We start from the raw sequence: 15,765 nt of genomic DNA, 5'->3' as shown, positions 1-15,765 counted from the left end.
GGTTTCTCTAGACAAACATAGCAGTAAGACAAAGCAGTGGTCTCTGTGTTAGTTGGCTAATAGTCAGCTCTGACACAGTGTCAGAGCTGCTTTTCACCAGCCGCCCAGTCATTCATTCATTCATTCACTTTCAACAGAAGAAAGAAAAAAAAGAAAATATTTGATTGAGGTTTTATATCCGAGTATGTGCATGTGTAAAACTCTTCACCCAGCGTGAGTCACAGTTGTGTATCTCCGTGTCTGTGCTTTATGCCACATACAAATGGGCTGTTGAATGTGTGTCATATTTTCTGATGACTGTGCTCACTGACCTGCATAAAACCATGAAGCCCGTCTAAACGAGCCGCACATCTTTTTCTATCTACTGGCCTCATTCTAAATGAGCACACACGAGGAGAGTTGTGTGTATTAATTTAGCCAGTGCTGACATGGGTCACTTGACCACTGACATATGGCTTTTTGCTGAATCAAACACACTCATCCTCATCTGCTCTGAGGCAACAACCACTGAACTGCTCCATTGTATTTGATCACTGACCAAAGGACAATATTTACTTAGCACTGGGCAGCTCATGTTTGGACCCAAGTTAATTAGTACACTTATTTGTTCTGGGTACCTATTAGCTTTCTAAAATGAACAGGTTTCTTTAATTTGATGTATACAAGAAGCTGTTTCCATCTTAAAAGTAGGAAAGAAAGGGTATTTCTTAGCCATGTTTAAGCATCTCAATATGTTTCTGCTGTTAAGTTAGGCATTTTAACATGGGTGTCTATAAGGATTGACTCGCTTTTGGAGCTGGCTTCAAGTGGCATTTCGAGGAACAGCAATTTTTGGCACTCCCACGTTTGCTTCATTTTTCAGCCTCGGAGGTTGCTGCGTGTTGAACGTTAAATTCCCATCTACATTACTGATCACACCTACATTTAAAATGGAAAAATTCTGTTCACCAAAGTAAATCCATGCAAATCTTTAATGTTCATACTTGGTGAACTTCAGTGCATTTGCACTTTACTTGACCAATAGCTAAACTCTCCTTACAGTGCTGAGAAAACAGAGAGCCAGATAGTCCAAATGAAAAAAGCTAACTCGTTTGCTAGAAAGTGCTGATTCAGTTTATTTACCTCCTCTGCCAATCTCCTCAAAAGAGACTAGTACTATTAGTACTATTTTGATTGTTTTGATGTGTACGCACACTTATGACTTACTGTTACAGGGGTGCTGGTATCTAGAAATTGTTTTTCGTTTGAATCATGAGGCTTTGCATTTTCAAATGATGTGTAGTTGAGGCTCTTCACAGCAGTGCCAATAGCCCACCCCTATTTCCAGCCCCACCCCAACTCACTGTAGGCTTTTGTGAATGGTTGTTTCACTGTTAGTCAACTGGTCCCTAAACTAATCCTAACCCTAACTTTAGCCCTCCTACAACGTGAGGCTTCACAGGGGTGGAGCAGGATCGTTATTTAGGGGCTGGACCTCTCGGCACGCATTTGGGCCCGTAAGTGTTAAGAGCTTGTGTACTCTAAATATATTTTGGAGTATATTCCCTAATAATGTTGTGTCCCAATTTAGGACTTATTTACAGAATAATTATTGGTACCTCACATAAGGTCCGGTTGCTGGGCTTAGTGGGAACCTGGAGGTAGCAGGGTTCATACAGTATAGGTTGGATTGGACAGCAAATCTTTTCCCCAGCACACACACAGTACATTTTCATATTTCCTCTACCTCCTGATTTCTCCCTGTTACCTGAGGGGTGTACGACTTGGCAAGTTCAACATACCCAGGCTTTCTTTGCCTGAGCTGGCTCAACAAAGCGGAAACTCGCCTTCAGAGATAATCAGTACTACAACGGTAGTCATCAGCTTTCTCTGTTAACTCAGGCTCTCTGCTTTCATCTCTGAGCACGTTCACATAAAAGGGGGAGTGTTTGTTGCATCTGACCAATTACAAACATGGACAAGTGTACTGATAGCAGAGCGACAAATTTTAAAAACGAGGAGCAAACTGTGATCTTAAAAAAACTATAATGAAGTTAAACACATAATCCACACTGAAAGCAGCATATCTGCAGCTGCTAAATGATGGAAGGATGGGCAAAAAAAAATCCCCACCTGTGTGAATGCCGCCTTTCTTTACGTTTTGATCCAATATCTCCAACATAACCTGCTCCGGACCAGTTTAAGCTTGCAGCGTAAATTACCATGGTGATCTAGCCATCTTTAAAGAGAGACACCTTGGTGATACTGACAACCCTGGCTTTAGTCTCAACATACCTTGCTAACCCACTAATCTCGCTTCGTAGTACACCCCTCTGGTTTCTTGTGTGTATGTAAACATAGTAAATGTCGTGGGGCTTGACCTATGTTGACTACAGAAACATGCTCTCACTATATCCCGTGTCTCTCTGATACGATCTCTATTTTGGCACTAGACAGCACAAAAGAACAATAATTGCTCAGCCAGGGCTGTAGCTGTGATTCTTATTGAGGTTATGAGCCCCCACCCCCCACTTGAAATCTTGTGTATTGTAATTTAGAGTCATTTGAACATTTGTACACTATATTTAGTTAAGTGCTCATACACTAAAAAAAAAAAAAGGCACTATCTACTACAAAACTTTAGCAAAAAGGTGAGAGTGTGCAGTATCTCACTGGGGTTATCAAGTGGGCAGCTCCCTTCCGTGTTTCACCGAGTTCGAACCACAAAACCTCGGGAAGGCTCAACAGCAGTCCTGGCGTTCCAGGACTACTCGCCTCAGTACTCACACCCACCACCAATGCTCTACCTGTTTTACATCTAAACTAGTATCACTTGTGCCTTCATGCCTTGGCAATGTTATCTTTGCTCAAAGCCACAAGATCACACATGCTATATATGACCACTAATACTATTCCTTCTCCACTAAGACCAGAGACAACCCTGCCTGCATCATTTGGAAACGTCTTTTTTATTTTTATAACAGCTCGACATATCAGGAGAGAAATAAACAGTCAACCCTAATTGCTGAACAATTCTGGTTTGGAACTCCAGTGACAGTCTGAAAGTCACAAAAACACAGATTCAGAGTTTTCTCTTTCATTAGGCTGCCAACTCAAGTTGCACGCAAACAATGGAGAGATGGGTGAAGATAGAGGTGGGGACTATTTGCATATTCATAGATCTACACGGACTGAATGACAGCAAAGGTGTTGAGTTGTATCAGAGCTGACTAAAAGCTGCATAGGGATTTTTTTTTTTTCTTCTTTTTGGAAACACCTTCTGAACCCCACACAACCGAAGATTAGTTTTTCATCATTTTTAATCAATTGCAGCAGGGGGACTTTAATAAAGACTTCCTGATACCTCCACTTTTACTCTTTGGCAAGTACGCTTCCATGTCAGTTAACCATAGACACAGATTACTTGAGGGCTTTGAGCAAACAACAAATACTGTCATTTTTACTTGTGTCTCTAAAAGCCTCAAATTCCCAGTAATAACAATACATGACCTGAGTGTCCTGGCTTGTACTGCAACTGCAGCCCTGTCTACAGCCAGGACCAGAGGTGCTTGTTATTGGCCTTTTCCTGCCATCATTCTCCCCTTTGTGCAACATTGTGCTGACAATCTGGCAATTTTGGCTACAGCCCTTTTACATTAAGTACACTTGTTTGCAGATTAATTTTTCAAAGCTGTGAATCTGTTTAATTTCAGTAATCACATGGAATTACTCGGTGATCCCCTCTGTAATATTGCAGAAACTGGCTTTTAAATGGTTTACTGTTGCCTGCACTGTCAATTTAAAAAATCTAATGATTCAAGAAATTGATGTGACAGGAGTGACATTTCTGAAAATGCAAACAGGAAAATTATAAATCGTCATGAAAATGCATGAGGCAGGATGTTGGGGGAGAAAGGGGGGGATCAAAGAGGAAGGGGCATTTAAAAAAAGAGGAGTGTGGTCACCATGGCAACATGAAGTGTGTTTCTGTCCAAGGAGGATCACAGCTGCGGGGAAGATGTGGTCGAGATTTGTTGGCATCTTGCTTTAGGCAGATGCACTGGTGTGTGTCCGAATTTCTATATCAGACAGTGTCACACAACCAAAACAACAAAGACCATCCTCCTTTAGATAGCGAAGGTCTGAGAGGGATGCCAAATACTCCTGATTGGCTGCAAGGATCCAGACTATAAGATTGTACCCATCACTAAACAGAGGAGTCTGTTGTCTGGAAGAAAAATGGGGCACACTGCCAGTCTCTGTCTCACGCACACATACACCGATTGTCCGTCGCAATCAAGCACTTTCTCACTCACGACGCATCCAGTTAAGTTGTTCAAGAGGGCAAATAAGGGAACTAAGCGAATGAAGAAAGGGCTTTCAATAAGACACTTTTTTGTGTCCTGTTTGAAACAAAAATACACTTCAGGTTTTCTTTTAAATGAGTTGAGGAGAGTAGTATGGATAAGCAGGGACATGATGAAGACAATGTGATGCAGGGGATGATAGACCGCAAACATCAAACATGTTGCATCTTTAGGTTGCGGCTTTTTGTCCAAGGGAATGCAATTGATTTTCAAGGAAGATTTGCAGATTTTGAAGTACATTTTGGTAGATCTGTAGTATATTGAAAAAAAGACTTTTTTTTTCTTTTTTCTTTTTTTTACCTGGAGGAGTTTTCAAAGACCTCATTCAGATTCAAATGTGTAGGTGAAGAGCAAGAAATCTTGAAATCACGAACTTTGTTTTTGTTTTCTTTACCAATTTGTGTCAAACAATATTTGTCACAAAAAAATGCTTTCAACTTAGAATTATTGTGTTTATGATTACAGAATTTGACACTAATGTCTAATAGGATGAAGTGAAGAAGTGAGGATATCTCATTCCAAAAAGTCAAATTCACATAAAAATTATAATGTTATGCTGAAAACACATTTGTAGCCATTATTCAACCCCATAAATCAGGAGCAGAAGTTAGATTTTAACCACATTTCACATTTGATCAGATACTGAATTGGTGACACCAGTCTTGGGTGTTAGTCTCAAAACAGTGGGGATTATAAAAATCTTCTGTGCTGACGGGTTAAGGATGTGTGTGTGAAGCATCAGTGTTTTTGAAATAGTTCCTTATTTGCACTAACATTTATATTTGAACCATTGTTGAGTATAAGGGCTGCTTTTGTGTTGTATAAGAGATTGTGAACACAGACAAGGATTCCTTCAAAATCTTCAGTAACTCTAAATCTGGTCAGACATTGATGTGAAGGATGTAAAAAGCAACTTGACTGGTTGGTAAAGACATAATACTCAGAGGCAGTAATTGGTGGTAAATGTAGTTTTCTGCATGTATTTATAAAAGGCTAGGCTATATAGGTAGATTAGATTACGGTAACTTTACCAATAGAAAAATATAAATTATAGATACATTTCATTTGCAGGTAGAGTAGAGTGAAAATGATCCATTTCCTTTTTTTGCTGTAAAATGTTTTCAAGGATAAAAAAAAATATTCAAGTCAACACAGATTTTAATAGCACAGTACAGTTATTGTAATAGTTACAGATGTGACCATATTTCAATCCCAAACCATGACCTCCAAAAGAGTGCTGAATACAAAATATGACATCACTTTTCAATACAAACTAACAATGAACACCATCTGTTGCCTCAGATAGAGAAAAACAAAACAAACTAGTAATCCACTGCTGCTACTCAGCCTTAGCCACAAAATAAGTCTTTGTATTGTTGTTTGTTTGGACTGGATATGTCTGTTTTGGACTACAGTGTCAACTACAGTGTGCTTTTGTTCATCTAAGCTTCTGTATGAAGTGTACTGGAGGTACTTGTCTTTAGTACAGTTCCATACCCTGCTGAGACACTGGTTAAGTCTTCCTTCTCAAAAGCTCCCACACAAATTCTCACAGGGTAAAACATCAACTGCAACCACAAACACACCAGCACTTTAGTCAATGGTATTGATTTCTCTCTGCGCAGTAAGCTTCCTCATCCATGCTTAACCCCTTAATCTGCTTTGTATCTGATTGCTTTTATTACACCAACTTCCTAAAATTACAGCTTAGTGTGTATTATGTCTAACAATTAACATTAAATGCCTCTTTATTATCCAGTTTACACATACTGTATATACATTCTCACCAATTCTAATAAACTGCAGTAAAAAATTGCCACCATGATACCTATATGTATTTGGAATAGCACCTTCACCATTGCCCATCCATCCATTTTCTTCCGCTTATCTGGGATCAGGTCGCGGTGGCAGCAGGCCAAGCAAGTTGGACCAGACTTCCCTCTCCCCTGCAACATTTTCCAGCTCATCATGGCGGATCCCGAGGCATTCCCAGGCCAGCTGGGATACATAATCCCTTCAGTGTGTTCTGGGTCTTCCCGTTGGGCGTGCCCGGAAAACTCTCCAGTGAGAGGCAAGCAGGAGGCATCCTGTTCAGATGCCCGAATCACCTCAACTGACTCCTTTGGAGTAGCGTCTCTACTGCGAGTTTCCTCCTGATGTCCAAGCTCCTTACCCTGTCTCTAAAGCTGAGCCCAGCCACCCTATGGAGGAAACTCATTTCAGCTGCTTGTAGCAGCGATCTTTTTCTTTCGGTCACGACCCAGAGCTCGTGACCATAGGTGAGGGTCGGAACGCAGATCGACCGGTAAATGGAAAGCCCTCTTCACCATCATGGTCCGGTGCACCGATCAGCCTTTCAATCTCCCGCTCCAACATACCCTCACTCGTGAACAAGACCCAGAGATACTTAAACTCCTTTGCTTGGGGCAGGCACTCTGTCCCCACCTGGAGGGAGCAATCCACCAGTTTCCACCAGAGAACCATGGCCTCAGATTTGGAGGTGCTAACTCTCATCCCCGCCGCTTCACACTCGACTGCCAGGGGGCATGCTGGTCGGGTTTAGGAGTTCCTCAAAGTGCTCTTTCCACCACCCGATGATATCCCCTGTCCGAGTCAGCAGTTCCCCCGGGTGCTGAGAACAGCCTGCGGTAGGCCCTGCTTTCCCTTCCTGAGTCGTCGGATAGTTTACCAGAACTTCCTTAAAGGGCAACCGAAAGTCCTTCTGCATGGCCTCCCTGAACTCTTCCCATCCCTGAGTTTTTGCATCCGCGAGCACCGCAGCCACAGACCTTCTGGCCTGCCAGTACCACTCAGCTGTTTCAGGAGAGCCCTGAGCAAACCAGACCTGAAAGGCCTCCTTCTTCATCTTGAGCTCTATGTTTTGGCTTCAGCTGCTCAATGGACATGATTGTGTTATTAGCAGTATAAAAATGATTGGTTTCGCTGCTTTTGACAGTGCTGTGTCAGTGACTTTAGTCTTTGCCTCCACACAGAGGAGTCACATGAGCTGAATTAGATTGATTTCTAAAGGCTTACCCTTTTTAGAAATTAGAAATCCTCCCTTTCTCTGCACTGATCTGGGGATTATTTGCTTTCACCGTCGCCTTTCGAGCTGCTCCCTCTCCCCGAGTAGCTGTTCAATTTATGGCTGCCACCTACATATCTCTGAGTCTGAGAATGCCTTCATTATCTCCTCTCAACACTCATGCCTGTGTACATATTCTACCGTACACCTATTTAGATATTTTTTACCTCTACAAATGGGAGTGCATAATTTATTTTGGTGTCTTAATCTGGTTTCACAATCTGAACTTTTTTCAATTCAACCACTAGTATTTGGAACTGAACAGGATTTTGTGACAGTGCTGTCAAAAAAATGTAGTTATTCAGGTTTTAAAATGACCCAGTCTTTGTCAACTAAATCCGAGCTGCTGAATAGCTGCGCCGTGGATACTGTCTCCAAGCTATAGCTGTCTTAATGTATTTATCATGACCAAGGCCATGAAACAATAATTGACTAAACCATCCCTGTTATGTTATGTTATGTTGTTATGTTATGTTATGTTTGTTATGTTATGTTATGTTATGTTATGTTATGTTATGTTATGTTATGTTATGTTATGTTATGTTATGTTATGTTATGTACAGAATTTGTCTAATGGCAGCCATAATGATACAATATCATAATATTTAATGTTGTGAAGATTTTCAGTATTCAGAAAAAAGCAACAGGAAACTAGCACAAATGTAAGTTTAATTTATATGTTTTCTTCTCGTGAACATGGTAAACGCCATTGGAAGACAACAATAAACTCCTGTTTACTTTTATACATAAGTCCAATCACATAACTAACTTAATCTAGTATTTCTTTGTTAAGCAGTAAAAAATGTATACAAGGTGTCCGTATGATACATGTTAACATAATGCATGTTAACATTTAAATTACCTTTTAAAGCATGTGAATCTTACTTGTAATAATGATTGTGCTGCCAAAAGATCAGAGACGAGGAGAGCGATGAATTTTTTTTAAACAAGAAACTTGTGCATTGTAAATTTTGGAGAATCCAATTGCCATGGTGCCACAGTTCAGGTAGTTTGACCTGAATATTTCTCCTCAGATGCCTAAAAATGTCACCATAGAATTTGGTGTTGTCTGTCTGACCCAGGGGAACAAAGAAACGGTGCAAAATCCTGCAAGTGTCAAAGCAACCACCAGCATTCGGTGTGCTTCTGACCTGATGGGACCTCTCTGGTCTTGGACAGTGATAATCTGCCTCTCTGAAACATGAATGTGACTCAAAACACTTCACCCAGCTTATTGTGTCATTGCCGTAGTCTTTCTGTAACATTCCAAAGATCTCTGTTTCCAATTTTTCCAGTCTGACACAGAATTTAATGTTTGCTCTATGCTCAAGTTACATGTCCAGAGAGAAATTGTAAATGTAAATGTACCAGGGGTCACAAAAACCTGTGTAACACAGGTTCTGATGTTGATCAAGCAACAGAAATGGAAAATTATTGCTTCCCCCTGTCTGATGCGCATTACTGTGGAGCACTCCATTCATTGATCACAATTCATCGTGTTGGCTCAAAGGTCACTGCTGTCAGAGGTAGTATTAGAAAGTTTGGATGGACTATTGTCACTTTGATTGTGATGGACCTTGTCACTTTGTATGTATTTATGTATACAGGGTTAAAGGATGACTGGGCTTAGGCAGCTATCTAATGTAAGTAAGCTACTGTAGTAATGTAAGCTACTGTAGCAGGCACTGTAATCTCACTGCAAGCAATGCTTTCTCTTAGACATTTATACCCCAATGATCTTATGAGGCCTAAAAAAAATAACAGGAGGGAATATGGAATCTGGCTGTTATTGAACCCACCATTCAAATCTCTTAGCTTTTCGCAAATGATGAGCAGAAGCACACGCCCACACATATGCACATATCCATGACCGTAAATAAATCATGGAGACCCCATGACACCACTTTCTGCAGCAGACCAGAGAAAAAATATAAAGATAAGTTGGAAAAAGAGCAGGAGAGTTACAGCTAACTAGTTGGGCTGGCTGTGATTGTGCAACCTACTGAGGGAAAGAGGAGATGGATTAGCAGTTTTCCTGCTGCTTTCTGCCTCATTATCCGATGACACGGATGACTGTGTTTGGTCAAGCTGCAAATCAAAATCATCAGCTTGTTACATGAAGGCAGTGTACTTTATGTGTGCTAGATTCTCTGACATCTATTTTGCTTAAATGTTCTGCGGTCAAAAATATATTGTTTTTGATTCATTGTTGTGTGCTGTTATGGAACAAATTGCACCTTTAAGTTTTTCTTTTGGATTGATAGTAACTTTTAATGACAATCATTCTCTCACTGCCCTTCTTCTCACAGAATCTGCTCTTAAGCACCATGAACAAGATGAAGAACTTTAAGAGGCGTTTCTCTCTATCAGTTCCTCGTACCGAGACCATTGAGGAGAATGAATTCACTGAGCAGATCAACCAGCTCAACATACAACACACTCAGGGTAAGAACACCTTTTTTACTTGCTAACGTTTTAAAATGTTGCATTACTTAAACACCAATGCATAGCTATTGGATGATAATTCAAAATAGTAAAAATGCAACATGTGAACATCACTCTTAGTGATGGATCCACACAGAACTTGTCCACAACTTTGCAGTTTCCCTGAACATTTTAACATGTATTGATTCACGCTCAATGAGAAGCTGAAAATAACTGTACTCTACCTACCTGGTATCGAACAGCCGATTTTGAAAGTAGCGACTAAACTCAGTGGAGCATTTGAAGCCAAAGAGCCCAATATTTCCCTTGAAGTTGGTGGGGACCAAAGCAGACCTGAAAGAGAATGAGAGGACCGGTTTGCCATATCAGCTTTTTAAGGAAATAGTGCATAAATGTTTTGTTTTCAGTTAGTGCCTCCATGTAACCAAAATAATATCTATTAATGCTGCTTTAATTATTTTTGCTTAAATTTAGGGAAAGATTGTGGTCATGGTTAAAAATGACCAAACTTATTTGTAATTCTCAGAAGGATGACTCCAACATGAAAGGGAGACATCTCAGACAGCCATCCAAAGCCCCAACCTTCACATACTTATTTTCCAACTAATGCACTGCTTCGGTACTGTAATCAATACAGTTAAGCCCCAAATCATTCATACTCATGTCAGATTTTTATGTCCAGTGAATTTGACCAATACTTTACTTCTGGCTGAAAATGGCATAACCAAATAAAACAGGATGGTAAGACATTGTGCTAGAGATGTGAATTTAAACATGACCTATTTTTATGTTATTGTTGTTTTTTTTTACATTCCTATAAAAACTATCATATCCATAATGTAAAGCAGCCACACTGCGCAACCAGGGGTCCTCACTCAGCTTTTTGGTTTTAGCCATGACTTGCAATGGACTAGTTATGGACAAGAAACTACTGCATGAGCTGTTCTCAATTTATAGTTGATGAGAACGCTGAGAATTTTGGACATTGCCATTTTAGTAAAAAGTGTATAAAAAAAAAAAACATGGACCTAGTTAGGATTTATTATTTACATCTCTGGCGAAATGTCTTCTAATGTTTTGTCACTTGTCAAGTCATTTACAGATAGTGAAACCTACTGGTCAAATAAAAATTCACTAGACATGAAAATTAGACATGGGTATGAATAATTTGGGGCTTAACTGTATGTGTTGAATGCAAAGGATTCACTCTCAGTGACAAATCCACAGAAGATTATCACTCGACTCTTTTAGCAAGTCTCTTGTCATTCTTTTGGTTTAACTGCTCACTTTAAAGCAACAAAATGCAACCTCTGCTGAGCAGAGGCAACAGCGGCCTCTGTGGCCACAGACTTTATTTACAGGATTCTGGTCCACTAAATTCTGCTTCGCAACTGTGCATGTACATGGGGATAAACCCAACAGTGACAGCACTGGGTCATTGTAGCTATGCCTATGCTCATGGAATCCAAGTTTATTTATATGAACATCCACTTTTAGTCGGAAGAAATAAGACACCGAACAATTTATGAACTTGTAAAGACTTTTGCTGGCAAAGCCAGGGGAAAGGCCAAGACCCACTCCTCCTGTGCAGTGCTTCAGTACCCATCAACCGTGTCCACAGTCTGTTGAGGAAGGGTAACCATGTGGAACATGTCTGCGCTGGAGCTGCAGTGAGTGACCCCATGGTGCTGAAATAGCTGACCACTGAGATGCTGGAGCTGGGCGGAAAAGCTGCCCGTGATAACAAGCAAACCAGGATCATTCCCTGTCACCTGCAGCTGGCCATCCGCGACAGCAAGAAGCTCAATAAGATGCTGCTGGAAAAGAGTGCACTTTTCGCATGAAATCAGACCCACTCACCAGTCACATAGTGAACGAACAGGCATTAGGGGCGTCCACTTTGAATGCAAGAGGTGCCACTCTCCCTACAGAGAGGTAAAAAAAAAAAAAGGCATATATGGGTGTAATGTTTTGGTTCACATTAAGTGCTCTCATCTACCTCTCTTTCAGCTGCAACAAGGTGCAATTTTCAGAATGGAAAAAAGTACACAACCTACCCCAAACAAAAAACTTAGCGACCAGCTGTTGAATACATTGAAGAGCCAAATATTTCCTCCTGGTGGGAGGGCGAAGAGAGAATGTTAGATTTTCATTCATCAGGTGGACAAAAGCATGATTTTAAATGAAAAATAATGCTGCTCAGAAAGTGTTGGATGTGTAATTGTATGCTCTAAAGGTGAAAAGTCGATGCTGTGTTCACAACTTGCTCACACTGCCCCACCATAAAACAGTTATGCTGGGTTAAAGTAATCACTAGAGCAAGCTGTTACCACTGATATCTAACTGTTAAGAAAACCAAATCTCTCCACTGTCACAGCTTAATTGTTAGAATCGCATTCTTAAGGATTTAAGTTTTTCAAAGAGTGTTTAGTAGCTAAACAAACCAGTAAAGCACTGGTTAATCACGCACCCTCAGCTCTAATGCTTTCTTGTCTTTTGGTCCCGATGTGTGAATGAATGGCTCATGTCTAATAATAGAGCATAAACTGTAATCCCACTCTGGATTTTAATGGCAAATACAAAAGCCCTCCTTCCTTCCGTGTCAGTTGGCCCTCATAGATTAGTTGTTTTTTTTCCGGCGATGGCTGGTACCACCACCGAGCCACAGAGGATCAGCAGGCTTCAAAAGGAAATGAGGTTTATGGTGGGAATAAGTAGAGGTAAATAATCTAAAGGAACTGAATACCTTCAGAATTAGGTCTTTGAGTGTCTCTGCTTTATTATGTAGCATTTGCTGTTAAGATACAAAGCAATGGGATAACAGTGCTATGGGTGCATATAATGCATCTGATTGACATTTTCATCAGTTTGTTCTAACTGTGCACTGTTTTATAGGTGTTTTAATGCTAATAAACAACGATAAAAACATACAAAGTGAATAGGAGAAAAGAAGTGAATCATGCGAGATTTAAGATCACTCTAGGTGAACTTAAATTGCTGCCAAGTCAAGTGCACAGGCATTACAATGTAAGCATGATGTACCATCAGCAGTTACATCAGACTTGCTGGGATGTTACCAACCCAGTAATCAAAATCAAGCCACGAAAGCTTCTGCCTCTTGTGTGAACATACAGTGACGCTCTTGTTCGGCTGCCTGGAGGAGAGAAGCAGCTGGCTATGTAGTTAAACCCCCCCAGAGGCCATCATTCTACATCACTGTCTACTCTGGAAGGTCAGGAAAGTGGTAACCAGACAGAGACAGACCGAGAGAGAAAGACAGAGAGAGAAAACCATTCATCTCTCATTCATCTCAGTCTCCTCTTTTTTTCTGTCTTGCCCTGCGTCCCCCCTTCCGAGTGAGGGATTATATCATGCTCGCACAGCAATCCCCACGCCGTATACTACCGATTAGATGGAAAATATCACCTGACATCTTCGCTCAGATTAAATCATCAAATGCCCAAAATATGTTGTACATATGCATTTTATTATTGGTTCCAGTGGACATCAAAGTTAGTAAATGCTAAAGTAATGGATTGACATTTTGATAAATACATTAGGACCAGAGTTAGACTACATAATCTGTTATGTACGGAGTTATAATCGAGGGCTGGTGGTTTATCTTAACGTAAAGACTTGAGCAGTGAAAAATGTCTGGCTTTGCAAGGCTCCAGGGTGTCCTGAATTTAAAATAATATGCCTATCAACATCACTAAAGTTACAGAACTCCTGAGGGGTCACAGTGAAAAAATTATTGTGGACTACTTTTGCGCTACTTTTACCCCGGAATATTTTGTGTTCCCTCACAGCATGTTTTCCGTTAGCTGGCAATACTTTTCTTCTTCCATTCCTTTTGAGCCATACGTGTATTTCCACTCAGCTGTTGTGGTCCACATGAACAGTTGGTGTGTTGGTCCAGTTCAGGTATAATACACTGACAGTTAAAGGAAACACTCTGCGGATACTATAAGAAGGAAAATGTATGTGACACTTCACGTGATTTATTAAGTGTTCATTCATTTTAAAACATTAGGCTGTTGGCTGTTTAATTTTGATATTGGATTTTTGTATCATTGTAGCACCATTATGGTACTTTGGCACACATGCAAAAACAGACATTGCTAATAAAATTAGAGAATACTTTATAAATGCTCAGGTGAGTTTAACTACTAAATGTGGAGTCATTTCTCTCATTTAAAATCAAGAGCCGCGGAATCAAACTGAACAAACACAAAGCAAGTCATCCAGTCTCAGATCACAGAGCTCAGTGACTCATTAGCATCACAGAAGAATGCACACGCACAGAAATACACACAAGACAAAAAACATACGCACATTTTTCGGATAGCTGGTTTAGTCACATATTATAGCTCGGCAGATATTATCAGCATTAATTTAGATTTATACAAACGCACTTTAGTGTAGAAATATGGTTTACGTGTGCATGTCTGTGTGAGGGTACGTGCTGCACTAACCACTATTTCGCATTAGGCATAATCCCCTTGTTCACTCTCCATAATTATGTTAGTCCATTTAAAGCTATTTTGCTGAGCTCACATATAAATAAGCTGTAATTTAATATCAAGAGTATTCACATAAGCCACTCTTGCACTTTATCGCTCAATCATCTGTCACTGCAGATGATGAGCTGCAAAAAAGGAACAACAAAAGTTATTCAAGTCATTTAGTTTAGTAGGAGACATTTTTATTTATTTTAACTGTCAAACTGTAGATTGCCACATAGTGTTTTATTGTAGTATGGTAGTAACTTGTAAGGCTGCAAAAGTGAGTACATCCTTAAGCTGTCTGATGACTGCATTGAACAGATTGGTTCATGTTGAATTATGAAAATGTCTCAAGCATTGCCTGGATATTTTTTCTGCCATTATTTGTTAAGCTTCCATGGTTATTTCTGTCCCCCTCATCTCTGCCTCGTCCTCCCTCCCCTCTCAATGTAAGGACAATTTCAGATGGAAACCTTACAAAAACATGATGTGGTGTACCGTATTGGATTGTCCTTTTCGTAACGAGATATCTAGGAGGCATCCATCCATATCTCACAGCAATCAGGCACTGTGTGTGTGTGTGTGTGTGTGTGTGTGTGTGTGTGTGTGTGTGTGTGTGTGTGCGTGCTCATGTCAATGTCGCCTTTACTGATCCTAATTTACATGAGAAGATCAAAGGAGCACTGAAGCTGTGATATTCAAATGACGAGCCAACAGGTTGTCATTTCATCCCCCCAGCCCATTTAGACTGACAATCAATATGACACACAGCGTGGATTGTCAAAGGCCTCTATGTAGCGCTGTTAAACTGTCTTGTTAATCTCACCCGAATATTTTCAAATCAGAAACCTTCCCTGGCCTCACTCTGCTTTATCTCGTTACCGTCACTGATACATGTGCAGCTTGTTATGAGGTATTTTTGTGTATGTCGTATAAGAGAGGCCACAGGTCATACAGTAATTAGTGTTTGCGTGCATACATATAAATGTGTGCGTGTTGAGTTGGAACCTTTAAAGAAACACACCGTATGATACGTCCATAACACCCTAGACCTGCTTCCCTTGTTAGCCATTGTCCCCATGGAAACAGGGAGCGCTTCATGTTGTACTGCACGCATACACACGCCTGGAGGCTGCCGACGAAATGTCCACCATGGCCAATATTCGCCATTGAAATGGGAGATCAAACCGCAGCTGAAACCTCGCGGCAGATAGCGTTTGAAAGACGCCGACCATCAAACACACATCAATTACGGTGTACAATGCTGCATCATGAGGATCAAAGTCCTGTCTCCCCAACACGCAGGTCGGTAGCTGTTGCACTAGTTATGCTGGTGTGCTCACCGTATAATTGTCTGAGAGGTTTGCTTCAGCAGCCTGAACTG

The 15,765-nt window shown here is 40.6% G+C and overlaps 1 protein-coding gene across 2 annotated transcripts in view; it reads left to right on the top strand.

Annotated features, from left to right (window-relative positions):
* Positions 1–15,765, top strand: part of cdk18 (cyclin dependent kinase 18) — a 52,983-nt gene that overhangs the window by 13,400 nt on the left and 23,818 nt on the right. For both annotated transcript variants that reach the window (XM_069140129.1, XM_069140041.1), the window contains exon 2: positions 9,741–9,876. In XM_069140129.1, the coding sequence (XP_068996230.1) occupies positions 9,759–9,876 (118 nt within the window). In that variant the 5' untranslated portion in view covers positions 9,741–9,758. The remainder of the gene's footprint in view (positions 1–9,740; positions 9,877–15,765) is intronic.

Source organism: Embiotoca jacksoni, unplaced genomic scaffold, assembly GCF_022577435.1.
Source record: "Embiotoca jacksoni isolate LCO1_2020_lvr unplaced genomic scaffold, fEmbJac1.0.p SCAF_1, whole genome shotgun sequence".
NCBI classification, from domain to species: Eukaryota; Metazoa; Chordata; class Actinopteri; family Embiotocidae; genus Embiotoca; species Embiotoca jacksoni.
This window is presented reverse-complemented; position numbering and strand designations above follow the sequence as displayed.